Source organism: Diadema antillarum, unplaced genomic scaffold (assembly GCF_040938485.1).
Source record: "Diadema antillarum isolate AM-2024a unplaced genomic scaffold, OU_Dant_1.0 seq00000539_RagTag, whole genome shotgun sequence".
Lineage (NCBI taxonomy): Eukaryota > Metazoa > Echinodermata > Echinoidea > Diadematoida > Diadematidae > Diadema > Diadema antillarum.
In genome coordinates, this window is record NW_027271487.1 from 259,730 (window position 1) to 277,239 (window position 17,510).

Sequence of the window (17,510 nt, forward strand, 5' to 3'; positions counted from 1 at the left end):
ATTATGTTTGAAATAAATATTTGTATTAGATTATTATAATACTGCCCTCAACGGCCATGGCCGCCATATGTCAAAATGGCTGCCATTGTCATAATCATTTTGTTTTAAAAATTGGTAATTTCAGAAAGAAAAGTCAACAAATGTGTACAAAAATTGAAAATCATGTTTAAAATCAAACAATATATTGCATTAACTCTAGAAATTGTTCCTACGCAAATTTTCAAGAAGAAAAAGAAAATGCTTATAACGGTAATTGCAACCATTTTCAAAAATGGCTGTCATAGATGCCATTTTTCTTTAATGAAGATGTCCTCATGCCGGAAGTTGACAATACATACCAAAAATTTAGACATTGAGCCATCATAAACTGTGTTCTCGATGGCTATTGCAGGTATTTGTCAAAATGGCTACAATACACACTTCCTTTTTTTGTCTTGAAAATTTGCTTTAACTTCAGAAGGAGAAGACAGTAGAATACTCACAGAGACATTACATAATCAGAAATATGGTGTTACGGAAAGGAACATTTAAAATAAACAAGGCAAATGCTTAGCAATTGCATCTCACCAATAATGAATGCATATTTTACGTGGCAAACATAAAAAAATTCCGAAAAAAAAGTATTATGAATATCCAGGGATAATGGCGCTATGTATTAACTTTGACAGTAACACCATATCATTGAATATATGGGATATATGACGTGTATTTATTCTAAAATGTGACTTCCTAGATATTCTTAAAACAGATACGAAAAAAAATGGCCTTTCATTTTACTAAAAAAGTTAATTTACTTGCTACGCTTCCATAAAACACATACCTTTGATATCCATACTGTTAGCCGTCACACACGAAATACTGCAATTAGGACTAAACTGAAAACATGAATTTAGAACTAACCCATCAATGAAACCTTTTTTAAAATCTAAATTTCTTTGAACACCAGATTGCATCAGATATAATGGCTGTTTAGCAGTATTCTATTGCTTTCTCCTTCTGGAATAAGCAAATAAAAATAAGGAGTGTGTGGAAGCCATTTTGCCAAAGAGCTGCCATAGCCGTTGGGGACGATGTTTAAATGGTAGCTCAATATCTTCATTTCAAGTTTAAATTCAAATTCAAACTTGAATTTATTTGAATGTCTTTTGTCAATTTGCACAAGAAATTATATTGTCTTCTTGTGGCATTATCACATCTTTAAGAAATAAATAGCATCTATAGTGGCCATTTGGAAAATGGCTGCCATGGTCGTTGATGGTGCCATTTGTAATGACCTCATATATTATTTTCCTTTCAATATGATTTCCAACATAAAAGGTATGTACAAATTTCATTGATTTTCTCTCTGAAATTAGCAAATCTTTCCAGAAAAGAAAAGAAAAAAGAAAGAAGCAGACATCCATGGCGGTCACAATGGCCCTTGAGGGCGCCTTCTAAGAAGACTTAACACTTAAATCTATTTCTTGAGCATAATTTTCAACTTGTTTGCAAAGTCTTATTGACTTTTCCTTCTGACATCAGCAAATTTTTGCAAAAAACAAAACAAAACAAGGGGGCATCCATGGCAGCTGTTTTAAAACTTGGCTGCTATGGCTGTTGAGGGTGCACTTTTGGATGACCTATTATCAAATTCAGTTTGAATGTAATTTCCCACCTTTGTGAAAAAAAAAAAACATTCATGGTGGCCATTTTGAAAAATGGCTGGAATGGCCATTGAGGGGGCAATTTGCAATGGCCCAAAAAGTTTACTTTTTAATGTACTTTCCCACCTGTTTGCAAAATCTTGTTGGCTTTCCCTTCTGATTTTAGTAAATCTTTTCGAAAATATAGTATTTATGGCGGCCATTTTGAAAAATGGCTGTCATGACCGTTGAGGGCGCAATTTCCAATGACCCAATATCGACATTTATTTTAAATGTCATTTCCCATTTATAACCAAAGTTTCACTGACTTTTCCTTTTGAAATTAGCATCTTTTAATGAAAAAGTGGCACTTATGGTGCCCATTTGAAAAAAAAATGGCTGCCATAGCCATTGAGAGAGCAATCTTCAATTTCCCAATATCTGGATTTATTTTGGATGCAATTTCCCGCTTGTTTACAAAAAAAAAAAGACCATTGGGTTTTGTTTCTGAAATTTACATCTTTTTAAAAACAAAAAATGGCATTTGTGGCAGCCATTTTGATAAAAAACGGCTACCATGGCCGTTGAGGGCGCAATTTCCGATGGCCTGATATCTAGATTCATTTTGAATGTAATTGACATTTATGGGAAAAATCTTATTAACTTTTCCCTTCTGAAATTTGCAAAATCATCGAAGAAGTGGCACATTAGACAGCCATTTTGAAAAATGGCTGTCATGGACGTTGAGGGCGCAATTAACAATGACCAAATATTTAGATTCATTTTGAAAGTAATTTCCCACTTGTTTGCAAAATCTTACTGGCTTTCCCTTCTGAAGTTAGCAAATATTTTGAAGAAATGGCATTTATGGCGGCCATTTTGAAAAATGGCTGCCATTGCCGTTGAGGGCGCTATTTCCGATGGTCCGATATCTAGATTTATTTTGAATGTTATTTCCCGTTTGTAACCAAACTCTTATTGACTTTTCTCTCCTAAAATTAGCAAATTTTACAAAAACATGGCGTTTATGGCAGCCATTTTGAAAAATGGCTGCCACGGACGTTGAGGGCGCTATTTACGATGGCCCAATATCTAAATTTGATCTGAACCTTATTGTCAACCTGTGTACGAAATTTGGTGCTTTTATCAAAAAATGCACAATTGTTCGGCTATGCCGCTCCACTACTAACGATGTAGAGTCGTCAATGTGCCGGTGAGACAGTATACTTCAAAACATCTGTACAAATAATTGGATATTCTTATAGAACCATACGTTTCTTATCACTTAGATAAACAGGTTAAATCTAACAGGTATTAATGTCACAGGGAAGACAGTGAATGAACTCGCAGATCTTTCTTCAAATAGATGCAGGAGAGCACTGTCAGTTGTTGGCTCCTTACTCTTTCCTTCCTGTCTTGATACAGGATGTTGGCAGAAGTTTTGTCAACAGCAGCGAGGCTCCTTGGTCTCCTAAAATTCACATAAAATTCAAATGCTTCCAAAGCAAAACTGTAATGGGCAACAGCCAATCTCAGAAGCACAATAATTTGGGAGAGGGAGATAGAAAGAAAGGCCTTCATAAGAGCATTAACATGGCCAATGGAGGAAATTACTAATCTGCACATGAACATAATTAGTACAGTACAGAGGAAAGACAGGCAACAAGCTCAGTGTACAGTGTTCCTTGCAATTAATTCATGTGGGGTATTCTCTGTTTTTGCGCACATTTTTTGTGAAGTGCATTTTTCCATGTACATGAACCCAGATAAATATTATGTGTTTAATCCAACAAAATAAACAGAAGTTGAACAAGTCAGGTCACATTCTGCAAGAGGAGAACAAGTAGATACATTGTACTTGTATGGGAAAGGGTGGGAAACTGATTTTCAGAATCCTCTTTCTCTTATTACAGTAAATGAAAGTGGTTCAATGTTTTAGTTGTTTGTTGTGATGTAAGTGACTCAATCATATCATTTTAATTTGTTATGAGGCTACACTCACCTAGATCCATGACATAATCAGTGAGATGAGGCCCTCAGACCAGGCTACCTACTGGGAAGGATTCTTCAGCACTGTTAGATCCCCAGCTTGAAAGGAATTTTGAGCCGTTTCCGGGATTGATCAATTCAAACTCCATACTGATCTGTATAGCGGCACATCAGCAGACCTGTATGAAATCAATGCTGAGGTGAAACATGAGAAAATATTAAATCAGTCTTTATTGTACATCACGATAACTACCCTAAATGAAGTGGGTTGTCAAATATGGTTGCGATCAGCAATACGGATTCAGTCAGTAAGACAATTTTGGGAAAAGTGGGTGTTTTGTCTAGGAGTTTGCATTATTCCTCCTTCATTTTCAATTCCAATTATACTTGATTTTCATCAAACAAAAAGTAACACATACAGAGTATTTTGTCAGTTCATACTGTTGAACAAATTGAAATACAAGGAAAGTCATAAAACATAACATGAAATAGATACACAGATAATTCAATTCATACTGTTGAACAATTTGAAAATACAAGTACCACTGTAAAGTCATAAAACATAATGCAAAATAGATACACAGATAATTATATAATGAGAAGGTATAATGCAATGGTAACTAGGAATAGATAAAGCGATGTAATAGAGTGATTTTCTAGAAAGGGAAAATGTATAACGAAGATAACTTGAAAGCACACACACACAAAGATAATCCTATAACCTGTATCGTTTGCAAACTTAATCAGAAAATGTACCGTATAAGCATCTGATAATTGACATATATGATTGACAACTTACCCTCTAAAATCTAGATTATCTAGATCTGTACCAGAGCAGTCAGAACCAAATTTGCCAAGAAATGGCCAACACCCAATCATAAGAAGCAAAAAACAAAACAGAACAAAAACATTTTGAGCACACGAGCACATTGACACACACACACACAGCAGCTTCACACACAAGCGGAAGCCTACAGTACGCGTGTCCCATGCATCCACAGATCTACATGTAAAAAGATATCTAAGGGTATATAGAGCACGTAAAATACACATGCGGGAGCCCGTCCCTATGCCTTTAGGGTCCGGTAAGGTAATCCCCTTGCAAACTACTGAGACAAGACACTCGACTGTAGGCCTACCCCTGTATTCTTGAAAGCTTCGACTATTCTAAATGTATTTTATCCCTCTGAAAAAGCCTGCAGTCTGTTTGAATTACAATATTCCAGTACTGGCGGTAGAGTACATTTTCCGTGGGTCTATCAATCGTGTCCAAGATCAGGGACCAGCGTATACTCGCATAGCCAGCCACAGGGACAAACTGCGCAGACTTTATTGCGATTTAGAGTTAGAATAGGAACTAGAAATATTGGTCTAGTGTAGTCCAACTGCTCGTCAGAGCTGGCACAGAAATTACTTACAGAATTATAAATACCTTTTATGGCTTGGGTTTTGTTCGTTGCTCCCATATCTTGATTGAACCGAGTCGTCCTCTCCCAGAATATGCCGGCCAGACGTGCATAATGGCGATATGTTGTACATTAGTGACAGCACTTTTTACGTACAAAACAATATGTAGTACGCATATGTGTACGCAGGTAGGTCGCTAGCTCAGGGATGCCAAGTTAAAAAAAAATTATGAGTGAGATTTTCATGACTCGGCATCTCGGCATGCGAATGTGTGCGCGAGCGAGGGTGTGGGAGGGGTTTCCCCCCCTGTGGCCTACCACGGTAGGGAGCTTTTTCAATTTTTATCTCTTAATGGTGCGATCAGGTGCATACTTAAGTGACTGTTTTTTACCTATTTTGGAAGACAAAAGGGAAATATACATTCATTTGCAACTATCACTTCAATCTTTTGAGCTATGCTCATTATTATAGGCCCAAATTGCAGACTTGGCCCGATGCGTGAGAAAAATGGGTGCCATGCGTGAGATCGTGAGATGGCCCCTAAATGCTTGAGTCTCACACAGAATGCGCGAGACTTGGTAGCTCTGCTAGCTATGCACTATGGTCCTCCATTCATATAATATGCGCTGCGTTAAGTTGTTGGCGACATCGACACCAAAATCAAAGTGAGAAACCTGTCAACCTGTGCGATATGCGCATGCTCCATTATTCACTCTCCAGATCGAGTGAAATGAGAATTCTCATCAGACAAGCGTCACAACAAACAGCTCCTTTTCAAAGAGCGAAAAGAATTGCATGGTACAAGTCAGCTCATGGAAGACCCCAGGGACCCAGCATTAGCTCTAAAAAGTGTGGAATTTCACTCGTACACATTTCGCTCAAAATTCCAAGAAAAATTTCCCTCGGTAGTGGGAGCGAAAAGGTATACATACCATCTAAAAAGACTGAATTTACAGTCTTTTTTGAGCTAATCACATTTAGGTCGAGAAAAAGAGTGAAAATTTAGCTCGCTGACATTTAAAGAGTAGAGTTTGATGTGCAGTGTTCACATCTTCTGTTGATATTGAGTTAACAGCGCCACCTTGTGGTACAATGCGGTCAGCAGTGTAATAAAGAACAACCTTATTGGTCTCTGCCAAATCACTACTACTTGTGTCAAGTGTCTTGTCTGAGGAGTCCTGAGTTAAGCATAAAATGTAGTTGTTTAAGAGTGAGCCAAGAAAGGCCTAAGAAAACACCGGCTTCCCCCAGGCCCGTAAGCCTGCATACACGCGAGGTTACCGCTCACACTGACTCAGCCCCTAACAGACAATCACGAAGCCAAATCTGAGATATGACTTCCCCCTGCCATTGCAAAGGGGAAGATATCGGGTCTTGCTACCACTCTCGCGAACCAAATAACTGTTAGTTTGGGTGATTATACTGATGATGAGTTTGGCTATCACCCACCCAAAATAGCTTCTCGTTCGAGAAACTGGGCAGAAGATGGCACATTTACAAGTTTCCCCATCCTCTCACTCAGTGCACTCTATCAGATCAGATAGTCAAGAAAGCCATTTTACTGATGATCAACCTCCCTCTGAGAAAGAAATAAAAAGATAGGCAGATAGAAGGGATGGTCAGGCAGCCGCTGAAACACTTATTAAGTACTGCCCTCTGTTAAAGGCCGAGTCTACCGATGCTGAGGGAAACAATGATGCCAAGCCTATATTTTGCCTGGACTCTGAATTGCCTGCTCATAGTCAGGGACCCAGCGCAGTGAAACTTGACACCCCTTTTGCTGCATGCTATAAAAAAACTGGCTCACTCATCCCTGGATCCACGCTCATTTTGACATGAATCACCCTCCGGGTTTCGCTTCGACAACAAGGACTTTAATACCGTATTTAACACCCCCTTAGTCCCAGAGGCAGCATTCCACGTGGGAGATGCATGTGTCCGTAAAACTAACTTCAATGGAATGTGGTTAGCAGCATATTAGAGTTTTTTGATCACAGCCAAAAGAGAAGCAGACTGCCTAGCAATCAATAATGAAGATCAGAAAAAGATTTCTGACCTACTTCTCCGTATCTCAGACCTTCAGTTTGAACAGCCACCCGAACAGCATTACTGTGCACCAAAACCTGCAGAGCTCAGGTAATAGAACAGCTCAAGCTAGAAAAGGAAGCTGACACCATACTCAGAAAACTGCCATATGCGGGTGCAGATCTTTTTGCTGGAAAGTTTCAGCATGTGCTGGATGACACCATTACGGCATCTTGCACAGCAGACAAGACCTCCTACAAACTGAGCAAGTCCACCCGCCCCTTTCAGCCGTCAACGGAGCAAATACCTCCGCGGTCGGGAGCCTTCCGTGAAGGTGGTTCTTCTCAAGGTTTCTCATATCAGAGACAACCGTACAATCAGTCCTACAGGCCATCGTTTGATTCTCGCAGGCCAGAATGTAAAGAGCATGATGGAAGACCATTCGGAAGACCGTTCAGAAGACTTCGCGGCCATCAGTCAGCCCCCCTAAAATGCAGTCAACCGCCCCTCAGCGGGACCACTCATCACAGTTATACCTAGTTCACACCGCACCGAATTGATGGCGAATTAAATCGGCGAGCAAAGCGGCGGCAAAGCATAACAAAGCTTATTTAAAGCGTATTAAAGCTTATCAAATCATCACAAAGCTTATCAAAGTTTTGCTCAAAGCGTAGGAAAGCTTAACAGAGTTTAACAGAGCTTGGTTCAAAGCGGTGACCCCACTTTGTACGCTCTGTCACCAATTGACATGCTTTGTTAAGATGTCTCAAGATTTGATAAGATCTGGCATCAAGACCTGACACGCTTTCACCGAGGATTGACACGTTTTCCCACGCTTTCACCAAGGATTGACACATTTTTCCACGCTTTCATCAAGGATTGACACACTTTGTTAGGCTCTGTCACACTTTGTTACGATTGGCAAGCGCTTTCACGCTCCATCACACTCTCCCACGACACACACGCTCCGTCACCATCCCTATAAATACCGCTGGGACTCAAGTTCTTCTAATTAAGAATGTCACAGGCACCAGAACCTGTTGGCCAAGATGCCAAAGGCATTCTCCACCACTCTTCTCCCCCTTGAGATCCTGTAATTGCAGATCCTCTGTTCATCTGTCATCCCTCTTCTACTGTATGGCTTCATCATGTAGCTCTTCAGGGCAAAAGCATCGTCACCCACGATGAAGTAGGGAATATCAGGCTGATTTTCTCCAGGGAGAGGGCATGATGGGGGCAGCCCCATGGACCCATCTTCTGGGCATTTGAAGAGCTCAGAGTCTGTGAATATCTGGGAGTCAGACATGTGTCCTTTACCTCCCAGCTCAATCCAGATGAACTTGTACTCTGCATCTACCAATGCCAGCAGTGGTATGGAGAAGAACCCCTTGTAGTTGTGGTAGAGACTGCCTGTGTTTGCTGGCCTCTTAATGGCTATGTGCTTTCCATCCAAGGCACCAATTGCATGGGGGACATTCCATCTCTGTTCAAACTGCTGGGCAAGGGTGCTCCATGCTTCAGGGGTGGTAGGTATGTTGAAGACCTCATCTTTATACGCCTCTACAATGGCCCTGCACACTTCTGGAATCATCTCTGATATGGCTGAGATACCACATCTGAAACCATATGCCAGTGATCTGTAGTTGTCCCCAGTGGCCAGATGTCTCAAGGTGATACTTCTGGATCATTAATCAGGTATTTCTCTGCAAAATCATATGCTCAACTTCTTAAACATATATGGATATTTATACAATACAATATCAACAATAAATGATTTCAGGATTTCTTATATATATCCTTTAGTTTTTCTAATCAACAAAACATAAGAGGTATTCTTGTGTGCAGTCCTTCATATCTAAACTAAATCACAAAATGTTTACCTTTGGCACTATTCAACAGGCCCAATATATCCGACTCTGTCAGAATTTATGTGTAACCTTAACAAGTATACATAACCTGAACACAAATACAATTATTTCTTCTTGAACTGACTTGTCTAAAAGTCCTTCCAAGTTTCAAATCCAATCACAACATAACCTCTGATACATATATCTATTCATCTCATCCGAGGATACTGGCTTCCATATTCTCAGTATTCTGGATTCTTAATTCAACAAATCAGTGTCTGTATATCATTGCAAAATCTGTAATTGAACAAATCCAAATTTTGGAATATTATACCTTGTAAAGCAATGAATCTGGGTCTTGAAACTTCTATCACCCGTTGAACGGCCAGATTCTATACACTTATTACCCACGCCGATGAAAATCGGCAGGGGGTTATGTAAAGGGTTCCGTATGTTTGTTTGTTTGTTTGTTTGTTTTTTTTTTGTTTGTTTGTTTGTTTGTTTGTGTACAAGATAACAAGAGAACAGGTAAACGGATTTGCACAAAATGTTCAGGGGATGTTTGGATAATGGTAGGAAAGAATCGATTAGATTTTGGTGATAATCGGTTGACCCTTGCAAATTCTGTGTGACCTTGAAGTTTTGACCCCACTAGTAGTGACCACTCCGAAAATTTTCCGTTTCTCACTTTGCGATTTTCCGCTACCATACGAAAACATAAACTCCCAAACGATCCACTGGCCCGTACTTTGATGATTTTTCAAATTAACATTGATTGTTTTTTTCGTTGGAGGAGCATTTGCTCGGTCGCAGTCACACTGCACGATATGCGCGCTCAATGTCAATGCGTGTGCAAGGCCGCTGACAAAGCATCGCGCTCTACACTGTTGGTGCAAAATTGCATCGGGGACGTTGCGGCGCTCTTTGGTGACCGAATACTGGTGCAGTAGACATTTGCATTCAACCCTTGCATTGAATAATTCCCGTAGACACTAATCATAGGGGTAATTGCTTAGGGGGTACGTAAATTTTGTTTTTCTTTTGCGCTTTTGTGGATACCATCAAAGATCGTACACTCATACGACCTTTGATATCATCACACTCTCGGCTTGCTATAATCAAAATATCCCGCAAGAAAACGGCGTATTTCTCGATTTTTAGCGCTTTTTCGGCGACCCGTCGCATAGACAATACTCTTAAAACTGGACTTAATTCGCGCGCTCTTGGAAAAGTTCCGATTCTGCACTTATGACGGTGGAATTTGGGATATTTGATGGATTTTTGGAGGAGACTAAAGGACTTTCCTGTTGTGAATGAGTGTTACCGTATGTGAAATGATGTGACTTTGCGTGTGATGTGACTGTAGAACCAAAGATCGTACACCTCAGTCAACGATGTCAGTGTACGATCTTTGGTAGAACTCACTGGCTGGTGATAAAGCACACTGGCAATTAAGTGACCGAATTCTGGTAGATGACCGAATGCACATTATGTTTACCCCGACTTTGTACTTCAGGCGTGGGTCTGCCGCCTTTGACGGCCCCTCTCTAGTTTTGTGTCATAACGTACATTACCAGTCAGAACTCAACATGGTACTGAATATGCATCTTTTCGCATACAACACATATATGCTCAAACTCTAATGCAAATTAACTCCTTGCTGTGTGAATTGTCTCAAATTGCTTTTTCATTCTGACATGTGCAAGAAATACACTCAAATACAAAACACAAATATATGTTTCATGTACACTATTTGAGCGTCGCTTTTAAATGCGCTGTTTAGCGTCCATTTCAAATGCACTGTTTAGTGTCCATTTCATATGCGCCGTTTAGCATCCATTTCGATCAACTGCCCTATCAAAGCGTCCATTTCACTGAAGACGTGAGCATTAGCAAGACTCATGATTCAACTGTTCATTTTGATTTAACTGTTCCAGCAATGTTTCCATGTTCATGTCACTCATCAATATAGCGATCTTCCTCTGGTATTATGGTCCATTGTCCATACCGTCAACGTCATTCTGCATATATTCTGGGTCCATTCCACTCACTGACACTGTATACGGCAATATCACTATGTAATTTGCGTCTTGTGGCGTATCAATTTATCACATACTATTAACCTTCTGTATATACCTATGCATATTAAACCTCAAAACTTTCGTTTTCCTTTCCGCATAGGGTAAATCACAGTTCCTGAACACAACTTTTCACAATCACTTCCAATGGTGCTCAATTTTCACTCCTTGTAATGGGTCAAAACAGGTAGAGATTTCCCACAAATTGAATGATTTCGCTCAGAATTTGAACTCATCGAATCTTGTAGGTTTGCGAACGCAACGTCCATAGCGCGTTTTGTACTCTGCTGGTTGTTGACCTGCGGGTTGGGTTGGTGGGTTGACATATAGGCTGGGTTGGTGTATCGGTTGGGCTACTGGAGCAGAGGTTGGTCCTTCTCTCGCACTCTGGAGTGGTGGTCTAGGTAGAGGCAAAGCAGTTGGTCGTGTACTGCATTCACCGGAGTCTGCCTGGGCTGGGGCCTGGACCGGTTGGTGCCATCTCGGAGGTAGGTCAGCCTGGTTTGACCTCTGCCACAGGGATAGGTTGGTTGGTTGGTTCAGCCTCTGCAGTAGGTTGGCTCAGCCTCGGATGTTGCTCGGCCTGGTTTGACCCTGATGGTAGGTCAAACTTGCCTCTCCCAACGGATTGGTCTGGTTGGTGTTAGTGGAGATGACTCTGGCTCTGCCGTTGGTGAGGTAAATTTGACCGTGGCGTTTGATCAAATTCACTCACCTGCAGGTTGGATTGGTCTGCAGCATATCGCACACTGGGCTGGGTTGGGCCTGGCTGGTTTGACCTTGGCGTTTGGTCAAATTCGCCTTGCCCTTGAAGAAGGATGTTTTGCTCTGGTAGAGACTGGTCAGACTGTTCTGGTCTGCGATGTGGGGTGGCTTGGCTCGATGAAGGACGTGGTGCCGCAGGCTCTGGTTTTGGGAATGTCACCTCCAAATAGTGAGGTGCAGGTGGCTTAGATGGAGGAGGAAGTTTGGGTGGTTGCTTGGTAGATGACTGGGGTTGAGTAGAGGACTGGGGTTGAGAAGAAGACTTCTCTCTCTGCAGGTCTTTTCTTGACCGGAATATCTTCAGTCTGTTGTGGTGCACAACTTTCTTCCTCTCCCCATCGTGGATGTCAGAGATCTGGTAGGTGAGTCCGTCGTCTGTGGAGGATATGACTTCATATGGGCACGTCCAGTTTGGTTCAAGTTTGTTTCGGCTGTTGGTTGGATCATGTAGCCATACTACGTCACCTGGGTTGTATGTGGCGAGTCGCATCTTTCGGTCGTAGTTTTTCTTCTGTCGACTTTGTGCATGCTCTGTTTGTTGTCTGACATGTACAAAGGCTTTCTTCAGGCGGCTACCCAGATTGGTGACATATTCTTGTGGTGAGGAGTGTGACGGCGGTGGCACTGGGCAAGTGATGTTGACTGGTAGTCTGGCTTCCCTTCCATAGAGGATGAAGTAAGGTGTCAGTCCTGTGCTGGAATGAACACTAGTGTTATATGCCAACTGGACTTGAGAGACATGAGAGTCCCACTCGCCTCCTTTGTCTGCGAGATATTTGGCTAGCTGCTCTTTTATGACTCGGTTGGCCCTTTCGACTATGCCCGCTCCTTGAGGGTGGTAGGGGGATGACCTCGATTTCCTGATGCCGAGTTTGTTACACAAATCTTGCACTAGTCTAGACTGGAATTGTCTGCCTTGATCTGTGTGGAGAGTTTCAGGTACTCCGTGCTCTTTGATGTAATCCTTGAAGATATGTTTGGCTGCTGTCGGCGCAGTCTGGTCCTTCATTGGATATATGTTGGTGAATTTACTGAAGTGATCGATGATGACTAGGATGTAGCAAAAGCCTTTCCGTGAGATTGGTAGCTCTGCAATATCAACGAACACGATTTCGAGAGGATGGTCAGATGAAATGCTTTGTAGTGGAGCTTGGCACTTGGGGTTTGGTAGACGAATTGATTCGCAGGCGTCGCATGTCTGACAGTAGTTTAAGATATCTCGATGTATGAATGACCACAAACAGGTTGCCTTGGCCCTTTGGAGCGTTCTTTGTGTACCAAAGTGCCCAGCAGTTGGATCGCCATGTAGTTGTTTGAGAACTGTAGGGACCAGTGTTCTCGGTACAACAGCTTGTAGCCTGATATTGCCGAGGTTATCTTGTGTCTTATGATACAGGATGTCGTTAGTGACGACCAGATGATCATAGTTCCAAAGATAACGTCTCATGTGAGGAGATTCTTGACGAATTTCTGTGGTAGTTGGACGGTAACCTTCTGTCTAGTATGTCACAACTCTTTTGATGTCATCATCTTGTTTGTGCTGTCGCAGATCAAGATCTTGAGCAGAAAGACTGGAATTTTCAGGTGGTCCTTGCACTTGTGGTTTGTCTGCGACTGGATTCGACTTGGCTTGGTTTGTAGTAGAGCGAGTTTGGACGAGGCTGCATTCTCCTTGGTTGTTGGCTTCAAGGAGAGTAAGCTCGTCTGTCGTGGCACATATGTCTGATATGTAGTCTGTAGAGGGCTTGGTGGCACGCGAGACAGAGCATCAGCATTGCTGTTTTGATGACCTTTGCGATGCTTGATTTGAAACTGGTAGGCACTGGGTTCTATGATCTACTATCAGTACATCCGACCACCTATCTGTTATAGTATGCTATTATGTCCCTATAATTGCCCCTACATCGAACTAAATTTTTACACTGATAGCCTACCATACACCGCCTGTGTCCCCCGGGACATACACACGTACGCACGTAACCCGTCACCCGCCATGACTATTCCTCTTTCCCTTCGCCCACCACCACGATCGGACGTATACCTGAGATCGCTAGTGAAAATCCAACCACATCGGCGGAATCCTCCAACAATCAGGCAAAATCCTTCCATATTTTTACTCCTTGATTGTTGTTTCACATTAGCAGATCGTTTTTGTCATTTTTTGTCACCGAGAAAGGGGAAAAATCGCGATTTTTCTTTTGCTCCAAACCTCGGTGGTTTTTGTTTCGCGCTGCCCCATACGTTAGTGTGGTGTGTGCACCGCGCCTCGGAACTCGCCACGCTCTGGTGGGTTTTTCCCCTTTCTCGTCTTTGCCTACCTATTGTACGGCCTTGTGGTCGTCATATTTACGGTTTTCCTCCTCCCGCTTGACGTTTTCACGCCCTCGGGAGTCTTTTTGGTGTTTTTTCAGATCACTTTACCTAATCGAAACACCGAAGACATTACGTAGGCTCTACAGCCGCGAGTTAGTATCTCACTTGTGTAGGTAACCTATGGTTGGCTCTTCGTGGCCATTTTCACCTTATGGCCGGCCACTGGGGCCGAAATTACCGTTCGTAGACCTATGGCAAGCCACTCAGGCCAAAATGCACCCTGTCTTTTAGGTCTCTCGACCTCTGACACGGTTCCCTTTGCATGTTTCATGTGTTCTTTGTTCCCCATGTCCCTGCCAGCTATGGCGGGCCGCTTGGGCCTTTATTAAGGTGGTCCACGCCTATGGCACGCCACCGAAGCCAAAATTAACTTTGTCCTTATGGGTTTTTGGGGCCTTTTAGCCCCACTTTCACACATGTTTCATGTTCTTTTGATTTTCCATGGGTCTTTTCGTGCTGTGCTTTCGACGATAGTTTTCTTGTCTGCCCAGCTCGGTTTTTAATTCCCGCCCCTTGTCTTGTACGCTTCTATGCCTACATTTGACTTGGTTCTTTGCGTTTTTTACACTCTCTTGTTATACATACACTTATTCTATAATTGTTGTATGTATATGTTTATGTTTAGTTTCTAACTGAGTCCTCTTCTCTTTATACAGAATGACTCTGAGATGTCAAATGTGTCGCCGGGCCCTTCCGGACTGGGACGCACACGCAGTCTGCGCACTGCATCGCACGTGTTCCCGCTTCGAGCCTTGCGCGACCTGCTCCTCATGGACGGACCCTGTTTGGGTCTTGCTGGAGGCTTGGCTAACCTCACGTCCCCCCATCCAGAGGGCTACGACGTAGGTATTGTCTACGATAACTGGGATGTAGGGTTGCTTTGGGTCAGGTTGGTTGTGTTGTATATTGATCTGGGCCTGGGTAGGCTGGGCTGATGATTGGCCCTCATCACCAGCTAATTGAAGTTTCCCATCTCATCTACGAAGTGGACTTGACGACTGTATGCTTGTTGGCGCCAATCCCCTTGGGATGAATGACTAGGTGTCCAGGTGGAGTTGGAGTAGGGTTGAGTCCTATCTCGAAAGTGTTGACTCCCCGGTCGGTAGGCAGCTCGCTGTGGACTGGGAGAGCGATATCGACTGTCTGAGCGAGGACTTGGTGGACGTTGGTGGTACTCGGCTCGTGGACTGGGAGATCGAGAACGTTGTTCATGTCCACTATGAGAGTACTCTGCCTGTGATCTCGGTGGGTGACGATGCCTGTAGTCTGGTGCATATCTGTGTTCTGGACTTGGTGACCTGTACCTACTGCTATTCTGTCGCATTGATGGTCTCTGGTCACGGTAGTGAGAGTATCCATGGTGTTTATTCGGACTTGGTGACATGGCTGGTCTGTGTTGCCCATCTCGCTCTAGCTTGAGACTGAGTTGGTCCATTTTCTTTTCCAGTTCATCAAGGCGTTTCATCATTTGCACATAGAGTATGTCCTTTTCAACCGCTGAGATAGAAGCAGTTGGGGCTTGTTGGTTTGCTCTTTCCACACGAACTGCAGTGTTGAGAGCATCCGTCGTTGTTGTACCCCCCAACTCATGGATCTTTTTCTGCCAAGCTGGATCAAGTCCTGCAGTGAAACGTCTGAAGGATTCCCCTTCCTTGGCTTCCTTGTCATACTTTGGGAAGGCTTCTTCAACCATCGTGATTATTGCCGCAGCATATACCTCGAGTGGTTCCTCAGGGTGATGCTTACGAGCTATGATGCACGATCGGAAGGTCTGGAGGTCCTGCTCCCTTCCAAAACCTTTGATAATTTCTCTTTCATCACTTTGAAATCTCTCTTTTCTGATTCAGACAGTCCTTCCCACAGAATAAAAGCTGGTCCTGCTAAACGTGCTGGTAGAAGCAAGTGTATCCTCTCTGATGCACCCTGTATAAATTCTGCAGCCAACTCAAAACGTCTGATCCATTGATGGAAATCTTTTCTATCATCACCTGAAAAAACTTCTAGTAAATCCATCCGAAAAGAACTCATTGTGGTCTGTCTCAATGAACTGGCTACTAGCTAGCAAGGGAAGATTCACTACTTGTCTGAAGAATACCAGCTTTGACAAGCTAAATTGATGGCAGGTAGTGTATTAAGCTTCCTTATTGAGTAGCAGCAGTTTCAACATACTTGCACAAGTTTGTAGGATGAAGGAAGTACTCACCAAAAGCAGTTGATTTCAAATCAAAATTGGCAGAAGGTATCTCTATATGTGACCCGCTACAACAAAAGGATCCTAAAGTCGCTGACGGGTGAGCCGAGAAAATCGAGTTTGAAGCCAAATCACCAAAATCCGTCAAAACGTTCGGATTTCTGTTTTAACATAATTTTGTAGTCTAATGTATCTTCTATCATCCGCCGAAATTTCGAAGCTAAATGATCAAAGGAAAGGCCTGAAAATAACATTTTTCTGGGCCATGCTTGGCTTGCCCGTCAGCGACTTTAGGATCCTTTTGTTGTAGCGGGTCACATATGCAAAAGTTTCCAACTCCAAGTGGTAACAAAATTCACCTCATGAAATTCAAGATGGAGGGTGCATGCACAAAAAACATGGGCAATCCAAGATGGCGGATGCAAGCTATCTGCACAATGGTTATAAGTACAGGGCTACATTCAAGATGGAGGGTGAAAACATGTGCTTTCCGAAATCCACTTGAGTATATGAAGCAGGGGGAATTCACAAATTGAGTGTAGGATGCTGCAAAATCTCAGTGATCCACTCCAAAAATGTCTGCCTGCACAAAATGGGAGCACCGCTGCCACCAGTTGTAGGGCTCCGGGTTCGCTCACATATTATTAGAGGCAGTACAACTGAGTGGAAGTTAGGAGGCAGCTGACACAGGTCTTGCTTGTACGAGATCTGCTGGCGAACTATCCTTCCCAGCAATTTTATTGTATAACTGATTCTTGTTCAGGCACTCGCCATTCAATGAATATTCATTATATACAAATAAGTTAACAAAAGATCTGAATATTCAGGAGGCTTAACACAGGATCTCAACAAAAGGGTAAGTTACTATTCATGGCTCATATGTATGTAAATTGGTAACAAGGATGGTTGCACAGATAAATATTCATGACAGGGAAAACCAATCAGGAGAAATGGAGGGAAATTCAAACAATAGCTCAGGTACTGGTAGGACATGGAGATGTGCCTTGGAAGGTATAGGAGAGTAGAGTGTACCATATATGAAAGAGATGTGACATGGTGAATGGTATAGGAACAGAGAAAATCTGAGCTCGCTTAACACAGGGAAAATAAATTCAGTTCAAAATACGTCTCTACAGTAGTATCCTATGTAAACAAACAGGGGGGGCACAAGATCAAAACATTTGTGCGATCTAACCCTAGAGATTCTAAATTG

The 17,510-nt window shown here is 42.5% G+C and overlaps 2 protein-coding genes across 4 annotated transcripts in view; one reads left to right on the plus strand and one right to left on the minus strand.

Moving 5' to 3' along the window:
* Positions 1 to 17,510, plus strand: part of LOC139734682 (uncharacterized) — a 174,450-nt gene that overhangs the window by 153,038 nt on the left and 3,902 nt on the right. The window lies entirely within an intron of this gene.
* LOC139734676 (uncharacterized) lies at positions 8,065 to 8,634 on the minus strand. The gene has a single exon (XM_071645463.1). It carries the CDS (start codon positions 8,632 to 8,634, stop codon positions 8,065 to 8,067), a length of 570 nt encoding a protein of 189 aa, XP_071501564.1.

Bases quoted from the DNA above. Each gene is read 5' to 3' on its own strand.
- LOC139734676 (XM_071645463.1), bottom strand. From the start codon at position 8,634: ATGATTCCAGAAGTGTGCAGGGCCATTGTAGAGGCGTATAAAGATGAG.